This window comes from Camelina sativa, chromosome 16, assembly GCF_000633955.1.
Source record: "Camelina sativa cultivar DH55 chromosome 16, Cs, whole genome shotgun sequence".
In the NCBI taxonomy this organism is placed as follows: Eukaryota; Viridiplantae; Streptophyta; class Magnoliopsida; order Brassicales; family Brassicaceae; genus Camelina; species Camelina sativa.
In genome coordinates, this window is record NC_025700.1 from 12,273,616 (window position 1) to 12,298,186 (window position 24,571).

Genomic DNA, 24,571 nt, shown 5'->3' on the forward strand with positions numbered 1-24,571 from the left:
ATCCTAAACTTCCCACGAGTGAGGTCATTCAAAGAAAACGTGATTAATAGTCTCAACCACAGAATCACACTTTTTACACCAAATACCACATTAGACACTTCGGTGTATCTATTGACTTTTATAGATAGTTTTTACTTGCTAAAAAAAATTATTTTAAATTCTTTGTTAAATTTAATTTCATTTTTAAAACTCTAAACTCACACATTGGGCGGGTCCTAATCTAGTCTTATTATATAAACCTTGATGACAAAATTACTCATTAACAAGATCTTGACACGTGTCAATTATATCATTCAGATGTTGACCCATGTCAATTCATTATTAAATTTTTAAAAAATAAAAAATGTAAAAATTAAATAAAATTAAATAGATGAAATAAAACCTAATTGTATATACCATAAATTCAAAATTATAATATTTTTTACTTACTTTAATTTTTAGTTGCTATATTACAAGAAAAATATTACTTTTTATATAAGATAAAAAAATGATTTATATATACCATAAAATTCAAAATTATAATATTTTTTACTTACTTTAGTTTTTAGTTGCTATATTACAAGAAAAATATTACTTTTTATATAAGAAAAAATAATGATTGTGAAAATTATATAATTAATTACTGTTTCTAAAAAACGTAAATACTCACCTTTACACAAAGAAAAAGATTTTTGAAGTAAAAAAAAAAAATAGATCGTCTCATATTTTTTTACAAATAAAATAATTTATTCACAAGACTGCTATTGTAATATATATGATAGGAGTATGTAAGATTAACGTATGTGCTTTTATAATTATAAAAATGTTAAAGTGAAGAGACATATAACAAGTTATATAATGTGTTCATAAAGACAATTTGTTGGTAGTAGTTAAGACTAAAGAGCATATTTTAACAGTAAAATATATTTGTGTGTACAAATAAACTTTTAGTGGTAATATAGACAGTAGATTTGTAAATTGATATACCTTAGTGTATGGGGAATTGCATTCTATAACCCAAAAAAAATATATAATTAACTGAATAACTATACTAACCATGAAAAGATGATATAGTGCATATTTTATATAATAATGACAACATTAACCCTCTATTATTATCCTCCACCACCACCTCTTGCCACCAACTTTGGCTACCACCGCCGGCTACTACCGCCGGCTACCACCGCCGGCCACAACCATCGGCCACCACTTCCGACCATACCTCCGACCACTTCCTACCACACCTTTGGCCACCTTCCGGCCACACCTCCGCCACCTTCCGGTCATACCTCCGGCCACCTTCCGGCCATACCTTCGGCCACCTTCCGACCATCACTGCTGGTGGCTGCCAACTCCGACCACCTCCGGCGGCCACCACCTCCGGCGGCCACCACCTCCGGCCACCTTCCTCCACCACCTCTGGCCAGCCTCCACCACTATTTCCACCAAAGTATCAACACCTCAATTAGTAATTTTCATTACCCCTTGTGTCATTCACTTCATATTTTGAATTAGTAGTATGTTATATCCTTAAATATATTTTCAATTTTGGCTACCTACCTAATTCACCCTTAGTGTATTACAGCAAAAAAAAACAATTATTTTCTATAACTAAAAACTTATCTCTTTACTTTTATACATTGTTTTTACTTAAAAAAAGAATTAAATATATATTCTTTGTTAAATTAAATTAAATTTTAATATTTTTGAACTCATTTACAACTATTTTCTTTAACTAAAAGTGTATCTATTCTTTTTTTCAACCAAATAATAAAGTAAAAGAAATTTCCACTGTATGGTTAGTTTCCCAAGCGAGAGGAAAAGGGTTTACAAAAGAAACTTCAGAGATAACAGAATGCGAAGCATGGGAAAGACAATCCGCCTTCAAATTTGTCGCATTCGAGATCCAAGAGATGGAGAAATATGAAAAAACTCCAGTGAATTATCGAGCAGGTTGAAGAAGGATGGCCAATATTCAGGGGAATGCACCATAGTGAGTAACTCAGCACGTATCCGCTCATGGCCCACAACAATGTTTCTAACTCTGAATGCAGGGGGGATGGGCTCCGTCTTAGACATTTGGCCTCCAACAACAAGGTTCGCTCCTCACCAACGCTACACCACGAACCAATCATGAATTCTCATTGGTTGCTTTCCAAGAACCATCAATTTGACAACAAGGTGAAGAAACCTGGACATTTGAGGACGGCGATGGAGCGATATGACCGCCATAAAAGATAGCGCCTCTTCCCAGACTAACTTATCGCCCAAAGCCTGAACAATTATATCATTCGTCTTGATCTCTAAACCTTAATTTTTTTTTATGGCTTTCCAGATTGTCCATAAAAATCATGGTAATTGAAGAAGTTGATCAGGATTACCCTGTTGAGAGACATCCCTCCAGAAAACAAAATCCAAATTTGAGTACACCGACTGATATGGAAAACCCTCTGATGAGACCTGAGTTAGAGATAAATCATAAACTTCCCACGAGTGAGGTCATTCAAAGAAAAATGTGATTAATAGTCTCAACTGTAGAGTCACACATTTTAAACAAGATATTTACATTGGACACCTCGGTATCTATTTACTTTTATAGATAGTTTTTACTTAATAAAAATATTTACTTTATATTCTTTGTTAAATTTTATTTTATTTTAAAAACTCTAAACCCGCACATCGGACGGGTCCTAATCTAGTTTTAATATATACCAAGAAAAACCAAAATTCTCATACTACTGTTCAACTCTTAAGCATGTTAATAATCAAATAATTATAATAGGTCTCTAGTAGAAAGTTTCAACTATAAAATGAAGAGCAGAGAACAAGGAGCTATGAGTACGAGATTCAAGACCAAGTCCGAGATAGTACTTGAATGTTGTCAGCGGCGACCAAGTCATCGTCACAATCAGAATCGATAAAATTCATATGAAATGGGTAATCATTTACTCTCTTCCTAAGATTCTGGAGGTTTTGTATAGCACAGTCGCCAACGGGCATGTGATCACTTGTGATGTTTACCTTCAATGTCTTTAGCTGTGGGCAAGCGTGGCCTATAGCTTCCAAATCCAGTATTAAACATAAGCGTGCGGAGACCTCAATGGTTTCAAGCAATGGAAGTTTTGCGATTGCGTTCACAATTCCTTCGGTCGTCATACTAAGTGAACAAGACATTCGTAGTCCAAGACTTCTCAGATTCTTTGATCTGCAAATAATTTGTGTTTCGAGTTAAATCATAAACTAAGAAGAAAAAAGAACAATAATTAATTAGAAATTATAATACTATTTATTAATCATCTCAGAAGCATGTAAAATTAAGAAGAGCATAGAAATGCATTCGTTTTTTTGATTGGGACGAGACTAGTACATGACTCAAAAGATCAAAATCAAATGAAGCTTTAACCAAGTCTATACTAAAACGTCACATAAGCTGACAAATCTTTGTAAGTGAGCGTGTTTGAGAGTGGTAAGGGATAGAGAGAAGATAGGTAACCTATGGGCAATGTAGCCGAGGAGATCATCGTCGATGAAGTTCCCAGTGTAGATTTCGACCAAACCACCCTGGCTGCGATCAACGGCGTGACGGCACATGAGATTTCCACTGTTTCTTAAGTTCCTAGTTTCGATTTTACGTCATGAGTAAGGCATGAACAATGTGAGAACTTAGGACTATTACAATTCACTTAAAAATAAGATCGATTTTTTTTTTGACTCCTAAATCATTAGAAAGGCATGAACATTATCCTAATGATAGGATTCCCAAACGTAGAGTACATAAATGAATATCCAAAGTGCATTCATAGCAGATCCAGTAAAAGGGAAAAAAGAAGAAGATAGGTAACCTTTGGGACTAGGTTGCACTGAAACGGGTACGGGAACAGGAATCGGGTACGGAAACGGGGACGGAAAACGGTGAAGTAAAAATTTATAGATACGGGTACGGTATGGGTACTTCAATAAACATATAAGAAAATATACCCATACCTTGAATAAGAGGGGATTAGTAAAGCTAATGGGAAAAGGAGAGAGGGGAAAAGAGTCTAGAAAGTAGAAAAACATGAAGAAATGAAAATATGCTTATGATAAGAGTGCTTTGAATGAAATGAAATGGATGCAAATATCAAAAAATTCGATGTTATCTTCCCCTAAAGCATCTAAGGCGGCCCCATAGAGTCCCCGTAGAGTTTCCGTCCCCAACATGTCCCCGGTACGGGGACGAATACCAAATAGACGTACCCGTGCATCATAGCTTTGGGAGATGATGTAGCGGAGGATAACATCGTTAACAAAGTTCCCAGTGTTGATTTCGACCACACCACCCTGGCTGGGATCATCGGCGTGACGGCACATGGTATCTAAGTCAAGATTTCCATGGTGTCCATAATTCGTCATGTCGATTTTTGCGCCAAATTAAAGGGTCTTTACAGACGCATCGCCACGGTCTGCACACTTTCTGAATGTTGTCCAGTATCTCAGGCACGCTTAGACGGAGCAGGATCGATGACATCAACTCCCAAGGAAGCTCTGCCCAGCTTCTTGGCTCTGCTTTCTTCAGCGGACGTCCGTAAATAGACAACGGCGTGGAGGAGGCGGAAGACATTTTTTCAAGGATAGAGAAAATAGGGTTGTCAAATGAGAGTGTTGTGTTTCGGAAACTTTCCACTTCAGTGTCTAATATAAAAATTAGGATTACGTATAATTTACTTGGTAGGTGAAGGAAGACTCAAGCAAGGCCACACGCACATGTTTTAAATTATCACGCGTTAATTATATTTGCTTTGATAGTGTGAGGCAAAAATACACTTGGCACCACACCACCGATAGATACTAGTGGACACTAGTACCCTTCATATCCGCTACTCATATTCAACTCGAGTATTCGACACAGTTTAGGGTTTGGATAAAGAGTATCACAATTTCGTTATCTGCGAATAAATATAGGGTGAAAGGTATTATTTTTTGGCTCCTATTTTTGTAATACTCGATTTGTTATCCAATTTATCATGGGCATGTAAAGATCCGTTTCTAATTGTTTTATAATATTAATTATTAATATATTATAAAGATATACTAAAAAGTGTTTAAGAATGATTTTAGAAAATGAAATTGTAAGTTTTTAGTTTCAAAATTTGTAATTATATATTTTTGAAACTCTATGTTGTATGTATTAATATTTTTTTTTTGTGCTGTTAATATTGATTAAATTTCGAAAGATACATTATAAAATACAACTAAAGCCGACAAAAAACAAAACTATTCCCAAAAGATAATGCCCAAAATAGAGAAACTATTAAGTTGGCCTGCGAAAAGAAACAAAGTGAAAAAACTACTAAGTAGGAATTTAAATCTGAGGAAAAGACGAACTCTTAAACTAAAAACAGAGGCAACAACACTTAACACTTACACAAACACTAGATTCAATAAATTAGAAGAGCTCTTCTCGTGAACTACCTACAGATGAAATATATTAAAGATGCCCAAGAGGCCATGACCATTCCGAAGCTAACATTAATCACCTCCTACCAATGTCTCGAAGTTGTGATAAGGATATGGAAACAAATTTATGCAGGAATTATCACTAAATGTGCGGGTAAGGATAAAGAATCATATATCTATCAAGTCATCTATTTTAACACGATAACAAATTATTTGGATACCCGTAAAAGATCAAGTCGAGTAAAAGATCATCTTAATATTCAAGAGGATTCGTCTAGTGCACAACCCTAGATATTGTCATGAACAAAACATATCTTACACTCCCTTAAATTTAAGTAAGGACTAAATAGTATAGCTCTATTCGATTTTACATCCGTCAAATTTAATAAAATAAAATAATAAATAAATGTACGTGGTTAGCTAGGCCTATCTCCAATATATTTTTCTATATTTTATACTATAAAATAGAGTAATTTCAAATACAATAGAGTTTTTCTTTTACGTATCATTCTATTTTATATTTTGAAAAAATATTGCAAATGTAGAAAAACTTTAAATATATACTAATCATATCTTCAACTCTATTTTAGAATGTGATATACTCGAATTGAGGAATATTTATTTTATAATAAATTTAAAAGAAAAAGTAGAGTAGTATTGAGATGCCCGAAAAAGAATGAACAGTTAAAATTAATCAGTGATATGAAACTACGTTTTTGCACATTACGTTATTACCTCAAAACGGATACTGAAATCAACACGCGCTAGAAAAAAGGTTCAAAAGAAGGACACTACAACTACGAATAAGAGAAACAAGAAGACATGAAACAAGTTCATAAGTTGGCAAGACCATATATCATTTATATACAACGTGTTTTCTGCATTGTTCATAAAGACTCAAATCTAGTCTGAAATATAGTTACTAGCACCTTAGAAATCATAGTCAACCTCAATATGTCATCACCACTATATATATTTCCCAAGTCATCATCTGAATCTAAATTAACAAAACTGATATCATACCGGTAACCAGCGGTTGTGTCGTTTTTGGGGGGCGCGTTTAGAATCTTTGATTCTCTTGTAACATTGTTTCTCTAGATCTCTGAAATAGTTAATGTTGAAACACTTGGCGTAAATCATAGTGTTCGAGCCGAGGTGGGAATTGTTATCAAGAATGGTATTTAAGCCACTTTCCGTTTATTTAGTCTTGTTGTCAAGAAGCTGGAGATGGCGTAGTTCAAGCATGTTTTCACCAAAACTAGTGCATGATCATCATTAACATTTTCGCCAGAACGCATGTCACCAAAGAAATTAAGCATTATTGTATTTATCCGTGGACAAAAATGGCCAATACGTTTAAAATTTAGCTACATCCATGACTGTGAGACCTAGAGCTCTCTTAAGCACCAGTAGTTTTGCGACTGCATTCACAAGTCTTTTGAGCAACAGTGGAAGTCCAAGTCTTCTTAGACTACTTGATTAGACAATATAATTTGCTAAACCTTAAACTATGAAAACAAAATTCTTCATAGTATCCCTGATCAGCTTACAAGCATATTTATGATATTTGTTCGGTCCATAAAATATAATAACAGATGTAATCTCATTATAAAACTCAGCCAAGCATTATTAACGTACCCACTTAAGAAAAAACCATCGCATCGTTTTCACAACTTATAATTACGCACTCAAATCTTAAAACTTAAAAGGAAATAAGGACTTTGAAACTATATCAAATACCAAGACAGAGAGAAGAGGGGACATATCGAGTTCATAAGTTGACAAGACCAACAAAACCAACTTGTGTTCAGAGAGACTCAATACCTAGTCCGAGATAGCACCTTAAGAAATCATATTCGTCGTCACCGACTACCGCTGTGTATATTGTTCAAGTCATCGTCTCAATCAGAATCGACAAAAGTCATCTGAAATGGGTAATCATTTACTCTCTTACTAAGATTCTGGAGGTGGCGTAGAGCGCGCACGCCAACGGGCTCGTAACGTCTGTTGTTTATTTTCAATGTCTTTAGCTGTGGGCAAGCGTGGCCTATAGCTTTCAAATCCAATTTTAAACATAAGCGTGCTGAGACCTCAATGGTTTCAAGCAATGGAAGTTTTGCCACTGCGTTCACAATTCCTGTGCTTGTCATTTGACAGGTCATTACTAGTCCAAGAATTCTCAGATTCCTTGATCTGCAAATAATTGTGTGTCGAATTAAATCATAAACTAAGAAGAAAAGGAACAATAATTAATTAGAAAATTTATTATAATACTAATCATCTCAGAAGCATGTAAAATTGAGAAGAGCAAAGAAATGCGTTTGTTTTTTGATTGAGAAGATCGACTAGTGAAATCTATTTGACTATTAAAACATGCAGCGTCATACATATCAAGTCACTTCAAAATAAAATTGAAATCTTTTTGACTCTTTCAAACATTAAAAGGATATATCTAGTAAAAAGGGGGGGGAAAAAAAAGCATCATAAGTGGAGTTTGAGAGTTGTAAGGGATAGAGAGTAGATTACCTATAGGCGATGTAGTCGAGGAGATCATCGTCGACGAAATTCCCAGTGTAGATTTCGACCAAACCACCTTGGCTGCGATCAACGGCGTGACGGCACATGAGCTTTCCATAGTTTCTTAGGTTCCTAGTTTCGATTTTACGCCATGAGGAAGGCATGAACAATGTGAGAACTTAGGACTATTATAAAATAAGAAATGGAAAGTTTTTTTTGACTCGTAAAGACATTAGAAAGGCATGAACATTATCCATAGCAGATCCAGTATAAGGGAAAAACAAAAGATAGGTAACCTATCGGCGGTGATGTAGCGGAGGAGAACATCTGTGATGAAGGTCCCAGTGTTGATTTCGACCAAACCACCCTGGCTGGGATCATCGGCGTGACGCCGACTGCAAATGGTAGGTAAGTCGAGATTTACATGGTTTGTCATGTCGATTTTACGCCACATGAAAGGGTCATTACAGACCTGTCGCCACGGTCTGCACACTTTCTGAGCGTTGTCCAGTATCTCAGCCACGCTTAGACGGAGCAGGACCGATGACATCAACTCCGAAGGAAGCTCCGCCCAGTTTCTAGGCTCTTCTTTTTTCAGAGGACGCTTGGAAATAGACAACGGCGTGGAGAAGGAGGAAGACATTTTTTTTGGGAAGGATAGAGAATATAGGTTTTTCAAATCAGTGAAATAAGAAGTGAAGTGTTGTGTTTCGGAACCTTTCGGCTTCCGTCTCAAGTTCAAAAATTAGGTTTACGTGGTACAGTTCATGCCACGTATAATTACTTGGTAGGTGAAGGAAGACTCAAGCAAGGCCACACGCACATGTAGTGAAAAATAATCCGCACCACTGATACTAGGACTGGACACTAGTATCCTTTATTTGTATTCAATCCGCTACTCATATTCAACTCGAGTATTCAACCCATTTAGGGTTGCGTAAAGAATATTACAATTTCGCTATCTGCGAATAAAGAGAACATGATATTATAATAAGTTTAAGAATGGTTTTAGAATATGAAATTATAAGTTTTTTGTTTTAAAATTTGTAAGTGCAAAACCATCTGTAATCTTTGTAAATAGGTTCTCAAATCATATTTTAATATAATAAGATTATTTAATTTAAATTTTGTTTGTTTTTAAAAAATCAACCAATCAGACATATTTTGAGAAGAGTGTCTTTCTCGGCATAGACCTTACGACTCTCTCTCGTTAACTCTTTTCTTTTTTTTTTTTTTTTAATTAGTTTAACATCCGACAAATGACCATTAGAGATGATCTAATATAAAATTTAAACTATATGTAGTATATATATATATATCTATATATAATTTTTTTATGAGGTGATAATATTGATTAAATTTAGAAGGACATGCTGTGAAATACAATTTAAGCGGGTGGAAAACAAAGATATCTCTTGCGTATAAAATTCTAAAAAGAGTATAAGTAATCTGGCGAATGAAAAAATATTCTTAAAACATAAAAATAAAACCAATTGAAAAAACTACTAACTAGGGAATTTAAACAAGAGAAAATGACAACCATTAAACTAAAGCAAGGCTTAATCATTACATAACAAATTAAATTCAAGAAGCATGAAGAACACTTCTCTTGAACCACTTGAAGATGAAATGTACTAGATATACCCACGGCCAATCCAAAGCTAACATCAACTACTTTCTATCTTGGTGATAGCCAAATCTCGAATATAGAGCTATGATAAAGATATGGAAATATTTTTTTTATGAATTATCATTAAATGTCCGTGTAAAGATAAAAGATCAGATATCTAGCAAGTCACCTTTTTAACAGCATATCTAATTTTCTGGATACTAGCTCGTAGAGATTGAGTCAAGTGAAAGATAAGAATCAAGAGGACCTGTCTACTGCATACCCCTAGATATTGTCATGACCAAAGGTATCTTACACTCCATTCGATTTAAGTAAAAGACTAAGTAGCATAGCTCTATCTGATTATATATATGTCAAACTGAATAAAATAAAATAATGTCATCATCATCTGATATAGAATCATAATTGAAAATAGTGATATCAAATGGGTAATTAGCTGTTGAGTCATTTGGGCGTCTGAACTCTTTTACCCTCTCCAAACATTGATTCTCAAGATTTCCGACCATGTTAATGTTGAAACACTTGCGTAGATCAAGGAGTTCCAAGTGCGGACAACCGTCAAGAATGGCGTTCAAGCCATTGTCAGTTAATCTTTCCACAAGAAGCTGGAGGTGGCGTAGTTCGGGTATGCTTTCAGCGATTGCTAGGGCATAATCATCATCATCACATTTGATGCGAGAGGGTATGTAGCCTGACAACCCTGACCTATGGCTTTTAAATCCAGTCTAATCCCTGAGTGTGAGAGCTCCAAGGTTTCAAGGAATGGAAGTTTTGCGATTTCCTTCACAAATCCTTTTTTTTTGTCATACATGAATAGTACATTCGAAGTCCAAGACTTCTCAGATTCCTTGACCTCCAAATAAATGTGTGTCAAGTTAAATCGAAACTAAGGAGCTAGAACTCATAAACTGGTAATTAGAAATTCTCAAAGTACGGTAAACAACTCATAACACATGTAAAATAAGAAGAGCATTGAATGACTACACGCTTGTTACGAGAATTGCGTTTGGGATGACAATCACAGGTCTTAAAAAATGAAACTCTAGATGCTTTAAGCAAGTCTATGATATTTAATTTATATATGCTATAATAACCAAACTACTAAGTTTTATGAGTTCAATTTTAATTTATGAAGCTGAATAAAATTGGAATATTTTTTAAACATTTGCATTCAAAATCTAAAACGACAAGTATTATGATACAAAATTTTACTTAATTTTGTATTAATAAAAAACGGAGTAATAACCAAACTACTAAATTTTCATTATCCATGACAAAAGATAAGTAATTAATTAAGTATGGTGAGAGTAATTAACGGAGTGAAACAAAACAAGACTCAAACAATGTGAGAAAAATGGATAATATTATAAATTTAACCCTAATCCTCACGAGAAAAATAAAAGAAGAAGAAGGAACAAACACATTTCAGATATTTCTTATCAGTCCAAACATATATACTCGGGTACATTTTATGTCTAACTATTCACAGACAGTGAAATAAAGTCAAAGCCATATTTTTTTTGTCCCGATGTCCATGAAACCGTTTTAATTAAACTAAGCGTGCTTGAAAGCGTAAGGGATAGAGAGGAGAACCTATTGGCGATGTAGGTCACTGATCGCGAAAACATCAAGATTGATCTCCAGCAAGCCGCCCTGGCTAAGATTTACAGCGTGAAGACACAAGATATCGAAATCCAAGTCGCCCAATCCGCGATTTATTAAAAAATAGAGTAGGATTTTAAGATGTCTTTATTATAAATGAATAGTTTAATTGAATATAATGAATGATATGCAAAATACTAAGCTTTATTGCACACGATTTGAAAACGAACACTGAAGTCAACACGCCTTCAAACAAGTTCTAAATAAGGACACTGCAATTACGAACGTACGTAGAGAAAAAAGAACGAGTTCATAAGTTTGGAATTATAGTCAAACTTTTGTTGGTACAATCACACGCTCAGAGTATAAAAGTTAAAGAAAACAAGGAATTTGAAACAACCAAATATAGTACCAAGATAGAGAAAGAGAAGACAGACATGAACAAGTTCAGAATAAGACCAACCAAAGCAACTTGTGTTCAAAGAGATTTAATACCTAGTCAAAATAGGCAGATAAGTCGCAGAAGACCTCGATGTGTTGATATAAATCATAATTGACAAAAATGACATCAAAAGGGTAATCAGCGGTTGAGTCATTCGGGCGTCTGAACTCTTTTACCCTCTCCAAACATTGCTTCTCAAGATCTCCGACCATGTTAATGTTGAAACACTTTCGTAGATCAAGGTGTTCCAAGTGAGGACAACCATCAAGAATGGCGTTCAAGCCACTAGCAGTTAATCTGTCCCCAAGAAGCTGGAGGTGGCGTAGTTCAGGCATGCTTTCAGCGATTGCTAGTGCATACTCATCATCACAGTCGATGCCAAAGGTCCCGTAATTTAACTCATCTAACCCAAGAAAATCTGACCCTGAGGAGTTTAGCTTCAATGTCTTTAGTTGTGGGCAAGCGTGGCCTATTGCTTTCAAATTCAGTTTAAGCGTTGGGTGTGAGACCTCTAGGGTTTCAAGCAATGGAAGTTTTTCGATTGCGTTACCTTTGTTCGATATAGATGTATAGTGCATTCGAAATCCATTTCCAAGACTTCTCAGATTGCTTGATCTGCAAATAATTGTGTGTCGATTTGAATCATTAACTAAAAATAACAATAACGATTATAAAATTCTCAAAGTACTAATCAACTTAGAAAGCATGTAAAATAACAAGAGCAAAGAGTGATGATGTGTTATAGGAGCGTTTGGGACGACTATTATATGGCTCAAAAACTAAAACCCTAGTGATGCTTTAAGAAAAACCATGATAAGAGTAATTGTTTTGTGTAAGGGATAGAGAGAGTGTAACAAAACAAGACTCGAACAATGTAAGAAAAGGACATTTTCTGTCTAACTATTCACATACACTGAAATCAAATAGAAGCCATATAAATTTCTCTAAACTTAGCGCATATTTCAGAGTGCAAGGGATAGAGAGAAGAGAACCTGTCAGCGATGTAGTTGAGGAGAGAATCGGTGGCGAAGTTCTCAATGTAGATCTCCAGCAAGCCGCCTTGGCTGAGATCAACAGCCTGACGGCACAAGACATCAAATATTAAGTTGTGCTGTCCGCGATTTCCCAGGTCTCGCATATCAATCTTCTGCCACATGGAAGGGTGTTTGCAGATGCGTCGCCACGATGTACACACCTTCTGAGCATTTTCAAGTATCTCAATAGCACCAAGTCGGAGCAGGATCGAAGACGTCAACTCCGACGGAAGGTCTGTCCAGTTTCTTGGCTCGTCTTCGTATTTCATCATCAGCGGAGGCACGAAAGTAGACAACGTAGAGGAGAAGGAGGCTGCCATTTTTGAGGATAAGAAGTGAAGTGTAGTGTTTCGGACCTTTACGGCTCTGGTCTGTAAATAAAAATTAGGTCTACGTAGTATTATGTGTATGTGGTACAATTCATGCCACGTAATTAGACTCAAACAAGGCCACATGCACGCGCTAATTATGTTTCATTGATGTTCTAATTAGGCAGGCCACTGATGATTTTAGTAGGTAATCGAGAATAGGCTCGTTTCTATTTTTAGTTAAAATGTAATTCGGTTAAGTTGTTTTTATATTTTACATTTGTCAAATTTGATATAAATAAATGTGTATTAGTCTTCTATTAATTAATACTAGGAAAGCGACCCGTGCGTTGCCGCACGGGGAGTTGAAATCCTAAATTGAAATTTAACATTTATAATTCATCCTAAATTCTTTCTTTTCTCAATCAATTTGATCATTTTCACTTCTTGCTATTGCTTTCTGCTGATTAAAAAGCCAAAAATTCATTTCAATGTTATTATATTTTATGTTGTCACACACAAAAGTGAGCCTTTTTTAGAGTTTAATTTACTATGAACATTACTTTTAACTATATATAAAATTTCATTTATGTTTGTCTCCGACCATATGGTGCTATATATTGGTATCCTTTCTTAATTCGCTATTAGAAATTGTCTTTGTTTTTGATCATTATCAATCGAAATACATACGAGGCTGCTTATCTCTTGGTTTATTTACTGTATCAAGAAAATACTAAATGCCACTTGTCGAAGGAAGGTCGAAGATTAGGATCGGAGTAGATGGCTGGATTGAGTTTCGTTTCCCCTTCACTTTGATACGCGATTTCTCTTTCCATAGATTACTGATTCACAAATCACAATCAATATTCCGATGCTGTAAGCAAGTGGAGTTTGTATACAAATGATTTACTATGAACATTACTTTTAACCATATATAAAATTTCACTTATGCTTGTGGATGTTTTTTTCTCTCACTTTTAGATATGTACAAAACCAAGTTTTATATGACCGACCAATCAAACCTAATTGGTTAGTATAGAGTAACTCACATTCTTCAGCTACAACTTTTAGAGATATATATTTGGCTATAATGCTTTCCACAGTTACATGCATGTTGGTCTCACGTTTTCCCTCAAAAGACCCCCTTCTTTCCTCCCTTTTAATGGGTTAATCTTGATTGCCTTATTTCCTACTAACACATTTGATACATGGATTTGTAATATTTGCTTCAAATCACATATTCCTCTTTGGAAAAGAAAAAAAATCAAGACGTAACAGACTAAGAATGCATATAGACAAAACTTGTACACTCATCAGCTATTCAATCAAAGCAATTCAATTAAACTACAAAAGTTCAGAAAATTAATAAAATATAGAACAGAGGATTTTATGTTGGTCTCTCCCAATCCATCCCATTCCACCGTGTCGGCTGCTCTCCTTCCAGGCTGCATCTCCCTCTATTTGATTTCCCACTTATGTCTATGAATCGGTACCATCATGTTTTTCAATAAACACAGCGAAAACGAAGTCGATGTGGTGAAACAGGTGATAATAATATCCCACCTTTTGATGTTCTCTTCTTTAGGTTAAACACTAATTTTATAAATTTCTTGCATTTTCTTTTTTTTTGGCAGATTCCAGATCACTCTAAAAGTGACTGTTATACATTATGTTTTTAAAAAGTTGTATATACAGATTAGAAAGTCATCAAAGACTAAATAAGTTACCTTTAGTAGATCTTTTCTTTCTAACTTGACTTGTCATTTGGTCGTGCTTACGCTTTCTAGAATTTGATTTTGTGTTGTCACAAGTATGTCTGGCTTTTTCTTCGGCACTCTCTATTTCCATGCTCATTTGTAATATTTCTATATATTATCAAAATGTTTGATACCCAGAAAGTATAAGAAATTATAATTCAACTAAAATTTTTAAAAACTTTATTTACAAAAAATGTAAACTAACCTGGATCATGAACATCTAATGAAAAAAAAAAATAACATTTATACCATGTTTGTTAGAAAAAATAAATAGGTTAAAATAAGAACATATATAAAATTATAATTATACCATGTTTGTTAAAAAAATTTGGCTTATCCGTAGCTCTAGCATCACTGCATATCATCATGCCTCTCGTATCTTGGTTTTGGTTTTTCCAGAAAGTCAAAAAATAAAATCTGCACATTGAGAATCAAAAACATTAGCCATGCAAAAAATATGGCACACGTACTTAATAACATTAGCCATGCAAAAACATGAAAACCGGAAAGGCTAAAAATTTTGAAGAGACTAAAAGTTAACAAAACTAAGATTAATGTATGAACTTAATAGTGTCGACTAACAGTAATAATAATCTAACCGAGAAACACTACAGGTCATTCGCAGCAAAAATATTAAATTACCTTGAATTAGAGATTGATGCTTGAAAGTTAAAAAACACTTCAATAATACAATTCTTTAGTACTCAGAAAATAATTTTTCGAAACTTGTTTATGTAGTCAAGAAAAGTTTATATATAATAAACAAAGAGGTGTAAGACATAGAGGTGTGAAATGTAAAGGTGTAAAAATTAATAGATGTGAAACATGGAGGTACAACAAAGAGGTGTAACACATAGAGGTGTGAAATTAAAAGGTGTTAAAATTAATAGATGTGATTTTTGAAACCAGGAGGTACAACAAAGAGATGCAAAGACTAAGGAGGTGTGATTTAAAAGGTGGAAAAATTAATAGATGTGATTTTTGAAACCAGGAGGTACAACAAAGAGATGCAAAGACTAAGAGGTGTGATTTAAAAGGTGTAAAAATTAATAGATGTGATTTTTGAAACCAGGAGGTACAACAAAGAGATGCAAAGACTAAGAGGTGTGATTTAAAAGGTGTAAAAATTAATAGATGTGATTTTTGAAACCAGGAGGTACAACAAAGAGATGCAAAGACTAAGAGGTGTGATTTAAAAGGTGTAAAAATTAATGGATGTGATTTTTGAAACCAGGAGGTACAACAAAGAGATGCAAAGACTAAGAGGTGTGATTTAAAAGGTGTAAAAATTAATGGATGTGATTTTTGAAACCAGGAGATACAACAAAGAGATGCAAAGACTAAGAGGTGTGATTTAAAAGGTGTAAAAATTAATGGATGTGATTTTTGAAACCAGGAAGTACAACGAAGAGATGCAAAGACTAAGATGTGTGATTTTTGAAAGATGGGGGTGCGACGAAAAGACACGATTAATAATTTTAAACCGTTGGATTAAAACTGTAACTAATCTCATCCGTTTGATTAAAAGTTGACACAAAAAAGTGGGTTTGCTATTATATATAGATAGGGGTAATTGAAGATGACTTTAAAGTCAGTTTTATTTTTGTCAATAAAGGTTTTTAAATTTTTTTTTAAGTTCTACAGCTTTTTTTTTTATTTTAAGTCTTCAAAATCACGGCTATAAAACCAATGAATGTAAAGAAAAATATCACATCTTGCTATCTATGAAGAATGAGTGTTGATTAGTCTATATGCATTCTTTAGTTTTCTATTAATCAGAACAGAACTAATAAGTTTGAAATCATGTGAAATCATGTGGACACAAACAAGTAAATTCTTGTTACACTAGAAAAATAAAATAAAATAAAAACATTTGAAATCATGTGCTATATTTAATGAATGCTTAGATTACTATCATGGGTTTGACACATACACGGTAACGAAAGAAAGATGAAAGCATACCGCAAGTCATTGAACAGACTCAAGCGGCTTATAAACTCAATGTTCCTTGTTGGTTGAGCACATTTCTCTATATAAGAATATTCAATCTTAGTTAATAAGTAACACTCTGATGTTTGATTATGTTAGTCAAAAAGTAGGTGAACTAACCAAACTTGGGAGGCAAACAAGAATAAATTACCCTCATTGTGCAAAACACTGACCTCCAAAACAGTATTGTAAAAACAAACGCTCTATCAAACGACATGCATTTTCTCACGAGTACCTAGAGTTCAATCTCTAGTTCTCTACTAAACCCATCCTATCAAGGAAAACACAAACTCTTGCAGAAAATAACATGTTGTTCCAAAAGGTATATGGTAAGCAACATATTGGCACTCAGCTCAAAGCCAACTTACATTCCAACAATCTTCAAATCGATTATATTTGAGCAAGCTGACAATGCATTCCACATTGCATAAGATATAGAAGATTACAAACAGATAAAGAAGAGATAATTTGATCTGCAAGGAACGGCATAAAACAAGGCCCAAGGGTAGCTTATATCATCGGCTTTCTTTGAAACCCTTAATCTAAAATTTTTGATTGGTCAACACAATTAAATTGCATATCATCTGAAGGAATTTACAACAAAAAAAAAAAAAACAGAAATGACTGTCTCTGTTTCAGGCAAGTGAAGCCATGTTTCGTTCTGTCCTGAATTTTTTTTTCTCATGCGTCCGACTATTGAACTATATATAAACTATTATTGTGTATATATTTCTTCTTTTGTTTAGTATATAAAAAAAATCTTTGTACAATAGTACTTTGAGGACTTTTGTGTATTCAATTTGAATCTCTCTCTAGTTGTAATTTTAAACTCTTAATATTACTAAGATTTTTAAAATAAAGGTGACGCTTCATCATTGTTAGTTGCTATGTTAAATAATATATTAATTTAAAGTCTTTTTCCTTCAATGACATATGCATAAAATTACCTACCACTACAACGAATAAAAAAAGTTTTTGGATCCACCGATGGCTCTCTTTCCTCTCGTAGCAGAAAGACTCGAGTGGTACCAGCAAGTCTCCGTTAGACCTTGGCCACGAGACTTTAAAAGCGTCCTTGTGCTTTCCATGAAATTCACATAATCAAAAATATAATTTAAAACTTTCCCTAACTTCTTTTAAGTTTTTCTTTGGTGTCAACTACAAGCTATTGTTCTTAACACTGTGACTTTTAAAAAAAAATATATTTTGCTATTTTTGTTTAGGGATAATGAAGCAAAACTGATTGAAGATATCTCAAATAATGTTTTGAAGAATAGCTAACCACATCAAAGGATTCTGAGGATTTGGTTGGCATCGAAAACCATATCATTGAGATGAGTGCATTGTTAAATTTGGAATCTGAGGATGTGAGGATGGTTGGGTTATGGGGTACGTCAGGAATTGGCAAAACTACCATTGCTAGAGCTTTATTTAGTCGAACCACTTGTCGGTTCCAAGGTAGTGCTTTTATAGACAGGGCATTCATACATAATAGTATGAAAATTTATTCTAGTGCAAACTCAGATGACTATAATATGAAATTGCACTTACAAAAAAGTTTCTTGTCTAAAATTTTAGACAACAAACAAATAAAGATAGAGAGTTTAGTTGCAGCGGAAGAAAGGCTAAAACACCGAAAAGTTCTAATCTTTATTGATGATTTGAATGACCAAGTGGTATTAGATGCCTTGGTGGGTCAAACTCATTGGTTTGGAAGTGGAAGTAGAATCATTATCATTACACAAGACAAGCATTTTTTAAGAGCCCATGGGATTGATCATATATATTTATGAGGTTTGTCTCCCATCTAAAGAGCTTGCTCTTGAGATATTTTGTCGATCAGCTTTCAAGAAAAATAATCCACCCAATGGTATGATGGAGCTGGCCTCTGAAGTTGCCTTACATGCTGGCAATCTTCCCTTAGGCTGAATGGAAAAATTGAGAGAACACTAAGAGTCAGCTATGAAGGGTTAAATAACAGAAAAGATGAAGCCATATTTCGACACATTGCATGTCTTTTTAATGGTGAGACTGTCGATGACATAAGGCTTCTACTAGCAGATAGTGATTTGGATTTTAATGTCGGGTTTAAAAACCTCGTTGATAAGTCTCTTATACATGTAAGAGAAGACTATGTTGAGATGCACTGTTTATTACAAGAGATGGGTAAGGAGATTGTCCGTGCACAGTCTAATAAGCCTACGGAAAGGGAATTTCTTGTGGATTCGAAGGATATATGCCATTTACTTGAAGATGATACTGTAAGTAATTTGGTGCAGTTTTATATATATCTCTCATTTGATAAGGATTGTATATTGATATTGATACCTCAATCTTAGGATACCGGCAAAAAGGTCTTAGGTATAGCACTGGATATGGATGAGATTGATGAACTACATATACATGAGAGTGTCTTCAAAGGGATGCCTAATCTCCTTTTTCTAAAATATACACAAAGAAATGGGACTTCATCAAGAGGTTAACAAAGAAACAACAAGACTACAAGAAAGAAGTGAGATGGAACTTACCAGAAAGCTTCAACTATTTGCCCCATAAACTTAGATTACTAAGGTTGGACGGATATCCTATGAGATGCTTGCCTCATAACCAGGGCCGGCCCGATTAACTTTGTTGCCTAAAGCCAAATTTTTTTTTTTTTGCCCATTAACAAACAAAAGTTCGAACTCGTGACACTGAATGAGAGTGTACTTAACCACTGTACTACTGAAGCGCTTTCGAAAATGATGCCCCTTAAATCATTGATATAATTTGGCGCCTAAAACCCTTATTTTACGAGCTTTAGGTCAGGGCCGGCCCTGCTCATAACTTTCGTCCTGGAAACCTCGTTAAGCTCCAAATGCCAGGGAGCAAACTTGAAAGGCTATGGGAAGGAGTTCATGTAAGTTTTAATTATACACAATTACAATATTATTTGTATCGAGATTGAATGCGTATATTATACTTTTAGATAAAAATGACGTCTAAGTTATTTATTTTCTAGACACTCGAAGGGCTCAAGGATATAGATTTGCAAGGATCTACAAATTTGAAAGAAATTCCTGATCTCTCGACGGCAACCAATCTCAAGACACTTAATTTTAGCGGTTGCTCAAATTTAGTGGAGCTTCCTGCCTCTATTCAGTATCTCAATAAACTCGAGACGTTGACTATGTCAAAATGCATAAATCTGGAGACTCTTCCCAGTGGAATTGACCTCCAATCTCTTTGTACTCTTGATCTTAGTGAATGCTCACGGTTGAAGATTTTCCCTGACATCTCAACCAACGTTTCGGTGCTCTACAACGCGTCTAAAGAAACTCACTATTATTGGCATGTATAGAATAAAGAGTGAGAGATTGTGGGAAAGGGTGCAGGTAATCCAAAATTTTTGGCATTTATATATAAAATTATTGTCCCTACTGCCTTGGTTGAATTTCCCAAACGTTGTGTGAAGAAATAATCACAAAGTAAAACTATTTAGTACCTACGTCTTGTTTATAATCGTTTAGTACTTTTTCATCATGTTTATGTCATAATGATTATTAAAATATTATCAGTTAATTAACATAATCTAATATCTACTATGTTATGTGAATATTTATATAAATGGACACTCAAAAATCAACTTTATTTTAGATAAATCAATTATTTTTTTTTTACAGCAGACAATCAAATTAAACGATGCTAATTGATAATGTAATTGTTTTCTTCATAATAATTTATTGACGTTTTTACTTTATTTTATTGGAAAGTCTCAGAATTAAAAGCTAGCTAGAGTTTGTAAATGTTAACTTTATTTCAATTACAGTGACATGAACTTTTCACGTATAACTTATACGTTGTATAAGTAATAATTTATTAACCGACGACCTAAAATATAACTATTATTGAAGAACGGAGAAAGTCATATGAGTTTTAGTTTTATTTACCATATTTAAATTTACGTTGTTGTGTTTTTTTTGGATCAGCCGCTGACACCTCTCATGGCCATGCTGCCTCACTCTTTGACGAGATTGTTTCTCTCGGATATTCCAAGTTTGGTGGAGCCCCCTTCCTCAATCGAGAAATTCACTAAACTCGAGTTTGAAAACTGTAAAAATTTGGAGACGCTTCCCACTGGCATCAATATCCGAGATCTCACTCTCCTTGATCTCTCTGGATGCCCGCGATTGAGGATGTTTCCTGATATATCAACCAACATTGATGTTCTAGGTGTATGCGGAACAGGGATTGAAGAGGTTCCTTGGTGGATCAAGAAATTTTCTAAGCTTAAATACCTATATATGGACGGATGCAGCAAATTAAAACGTGTATCCATACACATTTCTGAACTGAAACATCTTGAGGAAGTTTACTTTTCCAATTGCGGAGCATTCACTAAACCTAGCTGGAATGATAATTCAAGTGTTGTGGCAATGGAAACAGACAATATCCCTGTCATCCTAGAAGAGGAAATCTCTTCTTTTCCGGAAAGTTTAATCAGCTGCTTCAACATGGATCAAGAAGTTCTCCTTCAACGACGATCAATTGCTTCCAAGTTCATGATATTACCAGGTCAAGAAGTACTTTCATATTTCACTCACCGTACTACGGGTACCTCTTTGACCAATATCCCTCTCCTTTACACCTCTTCCACTCAACCCTTCTTGAGATTTAAGGCTTACGCCGTGGTCTGTCTAACCGAACCTGCTCCTGATGAAGATTATTTTTCATATAAGATCCATGTATCTTGTCACTTCAAAGGTAGATTTGGGAACCACTTTGATACTCTTTACCCACCACATGCGTCCCTGAATAGTGAGAAGGGTATCCACCTTGTTATATTCGACTGTTTTGTCCCTCTAAACAAAGATAATGCTTCTCTAGTTGAAATGAACTACGAACAGGTGGATATACAACTTCATTTGAGTAATTATGATAATAATTGTTCCTTGTCTGAGTTAAAAGGTTGGGGTATACGCATCTTCAAGGACTTTTCATCACCGGAGAACCGACTTGGTAATGGAAACACTCTTCTACATGTTTCTGAAGCAAATGATGATGACAGTATGGTTAATAAGAAAGAACACAGTGAAGAGTGTGGAGACAGTTGTGAAGAACAAGATAAGAACACGAAGCGAATGCGGGTAAGCATTAAGCATAAACTGGACATCATATTGTATATGGTTCACTATTACTTTTCAGGAACTATCGAAAACTATTTATATCACATATTTATTTCTTTATTTTGCAGATTATGTGAAGGATCTCGAAAACCCTCTGTTTTGCTCTGCTTCCGACCACAGGAGGAACACAAGATGTGACTATTTTAGCATTCCTAGATTATTTGGTTGGTGTAAAACCCTAGCTTGTTAAATATGTCGTTTACGTTCAAATAAATTCTAGTTTCTACAATGGTTTTAGCTATTTTCAAAAACTCAACTAAGTTCACCAATTCCACCTATACCTAGACCAAGAAAGTGCTATAGATGCGCAATATGGCTGCAAACTCCAACATGTCCCCTCAAACTTATTGAAACCAAACAAGATCAAATAAAAGGACTAGGAAGAACAAAAGATCCAAACCTCAAAAAAAGCGGGGTTAAGCTTTACCATTCTTCTACCTTAAGGCAACAAAACATAAATTGGAAATAGCAAAGTTTGATTGAGCTTAATACATGAACTGATCAGTAACATCATCAAGTTAATAGAATTGTGATTCATATATATAAGCAAGAAGCTCATTTAAAGCAAAAATTCATATCAGTCATGTTTTCTCATTGCAAACTAAGTAAAACGACACATTCCTCCGGTTCATCAATTGAAACCCCAAAACCAAATGGATAAAACCACAGCTGTGGTGAAGTGAAGCTTCTCAGAAACTAGACACTAACGCAAAAAACTAAGAACGAAAGGTTCACTAACCACTACTCAAACACAAACTGGTTAAATCATCACATCTCATCTACCTCAAAGCAACATGATAAAGCATAAGACCTGACCAGATCTGAAACAGCACCCATTTACTGAAACTTATGAATTCATATGTAACCAAGTAGAACACTGAACCTGTTAAAACCATTATCTGACCAGATATGAAACAGCATCCACTTACTGAAACTATAATTCATATTTTATTACTCCTCATCAAGTTCTCACTTAAATTACGTAATTAAACCAAAAGGTTAAGCCATCTTCTGTAAAGATGCAATAGATTTACCATTTAACTAAAACGAAGAAGAGTGAAAGCAAATATTCATATCCCTCACATATAGTCTCATTGGCAAATTGTAGTTCAACCTCTTCTTCAACTCATCAAATGGGTAAAACCACACACTATAGTGAAAGGGAAAACTTCTCAAAAACTAGGAATCAAGATTCACTCCTCAAACACAAGATGATTTAATCTTCACCTTTCATCTACCTCAAAGCAACAAGATAAAGTTCAACACTTGCTTAATAGCAGTAAATGATAATAATTCATATGTAAAGCAAGGAGAACACTGGCAAACTAAGCAAAAGTACAATCTCTTGTTCAATTCATCATACAGAACCCAATATCAAATGGGACAAAACCCACCATTGTAGTACAGTGAAGCAAGATCATAAACCAAGTAAAACTACAATCTCTGGTTCAATTCATCATACAGAACCAAAAGATGAGTAACACTGAAGCTAAAACTAACCTTACAAAGCAAAGGTTTTGAGGAAACCAGGATCACGTTTAGCTTTCTCCTGAAACTTCTTAAACCAACGATCCAAAATATCCATAGGAACAACCAATTTACTTCCATCAACACCACAAAAAGACTGCATAAAGTTAAACAAATTCTCCCCAACTTTCATAGCCAATCTCTCAATCCTCCTCTCCGCCACAACATCCATAGAACTCAACGCCGCCGCATCCTCAACCGAAACACCGATCTTGGCCGATAAAGAACTCGAATCACCCGCCGTGAGCTGCATCTGAGCAGCACTACCAGGTTCAGGCCATTGAAGTGACAAAACAGCAGAAGGTCTAGCTAAAGTCACAGCACCACAGAACACAAAAGCTGATCCAGGGGATTGAACGTATACAGCTAAAGCTTTATCTGGTGGGAGATTGAAGTTGTTTAACAAGAAGATACACATATCTGAGATTTGATCGTATGCTTCACCTGTAAACAAAAAGATTGGATTTTTCGATTAGGGTTTTTGATTTGGGGATTTAGGGTTTTTGAAAAAAATTGTTTTTGTTTGGGAGAGAAGGGTGTGGGTTATACTTACCGACGAAGTGGTTCATGTCGAGAACCCAATGGAAAGTATCGATTTGAGTGAAGGTTGAGATGTCGATTGGGAAACTTCGATTGGGGAAGACGACGCCGAACATTGTTGATTTTTTTTGGGTTAAGGATTTTAGTTTTTGAGTGAGGAAAGGTTTTGAAGATTGTGTTGGAGATGGGACTGATGAAGAAGATAGATGGAGAGTGAGAAGATGATTCTAGAAGGTTTTAGAATGAGCTAAACTATGGTTTCCGCAGGAAGACTAATGTAAGAGAATTTACACAATGAAAAAAACTAAAAATTAATGTTGTTTTTTTTTTTTTTTGGTCAATTTTACCAAAAAAAAAATTAAGTAGCTTATATTTTTTTCTCTTTTTTAATTAGGACGTTTGGAATAGTACCTTTTTTTTTTCTTTACTAATGTAGTATTAATTCGAATAAATGGATTTTATTATAATTATTCTTCTACCAACTTTTCTCTTTGTGCAAACCGAAGATTTTTTAACGGGAGAGTTGGTGATTTAGTACGTTTTCAAGATTTAATAAAAATTATACTACACTAGGATAATATCTACGTTATGCCGCGGATTGTTTTTTATAATTCTTTTGTATATTGTTTGTAATTTTAGTCTGTT

At 34.6% G+C, this 24,571-nt stretch overlaps 3 protein-coding genes and 1 pseudogene across 3 annotated transcripts; 1 reads left to right on the plus strand and 3 right to left on the minus strand.

Moving 5' to 3' along the window:
* LOC104753595 (putative F-box/LRR-repeat protein 21) lies at window positions 7,317-8,575 on the minus strand. The gene is made up of 3 exons (XM_010475826.1): window positions 8,229-8,575; window positions 7,942-8,064; window positions 7,317-7,608 (listed from the first exon to the last, which is right to left on the minus strand). Exons 1-3 carry the CDS (start codon window positions 8,573-8,575, stop codon window positions 7,317-7,319), a joined length of 762 nt encoding a protein of 253 aa, XP_010474128.1.
* LOC104753596 (putative F-box protein At4g05475) lies at window positions 11,640-12,960 on the minus strand. The gene is made up of 2 exons (XM_010475827.1): window positions 12,599-12,960; window positions 11,640-12,221 (listed from the first exon to the last, which is right to left on the minus strand). Exons 1-2 carry the CDS (start codon window positions 12,958-12,960, stop codon window positions 11,660-11,662), a joined length of 924 nt encoding a protein of 307 aa, XP_010474129.1. The 3' UTR covers window positions 11,640-11,659.
* LOC104753597 lies at window positions 17,682-21,936 on the plus strand (annotated as a pseudogene).
* LOC104750389 (protein OPI10 homolog) lies at window positions 23,159-24,189 on the minus strand. Its single transcript, XM_010472176.2, has 2 exons — window positions 23,940-24,189; window positions 23,159-23,830 (listed from the first exon to the last, which is right to left on the minus strand). Exons 1-2 carry the CDS (start codon window positions 24,040-24,042, stop codon window positions 23,361-23,363), a joined length of 573 nt encoding a protein of 190 aa, XP_010470478.1. The 5' UTR covers window positions 24,043-24,189; the 3' UTR covers window positions 23,159-23,360.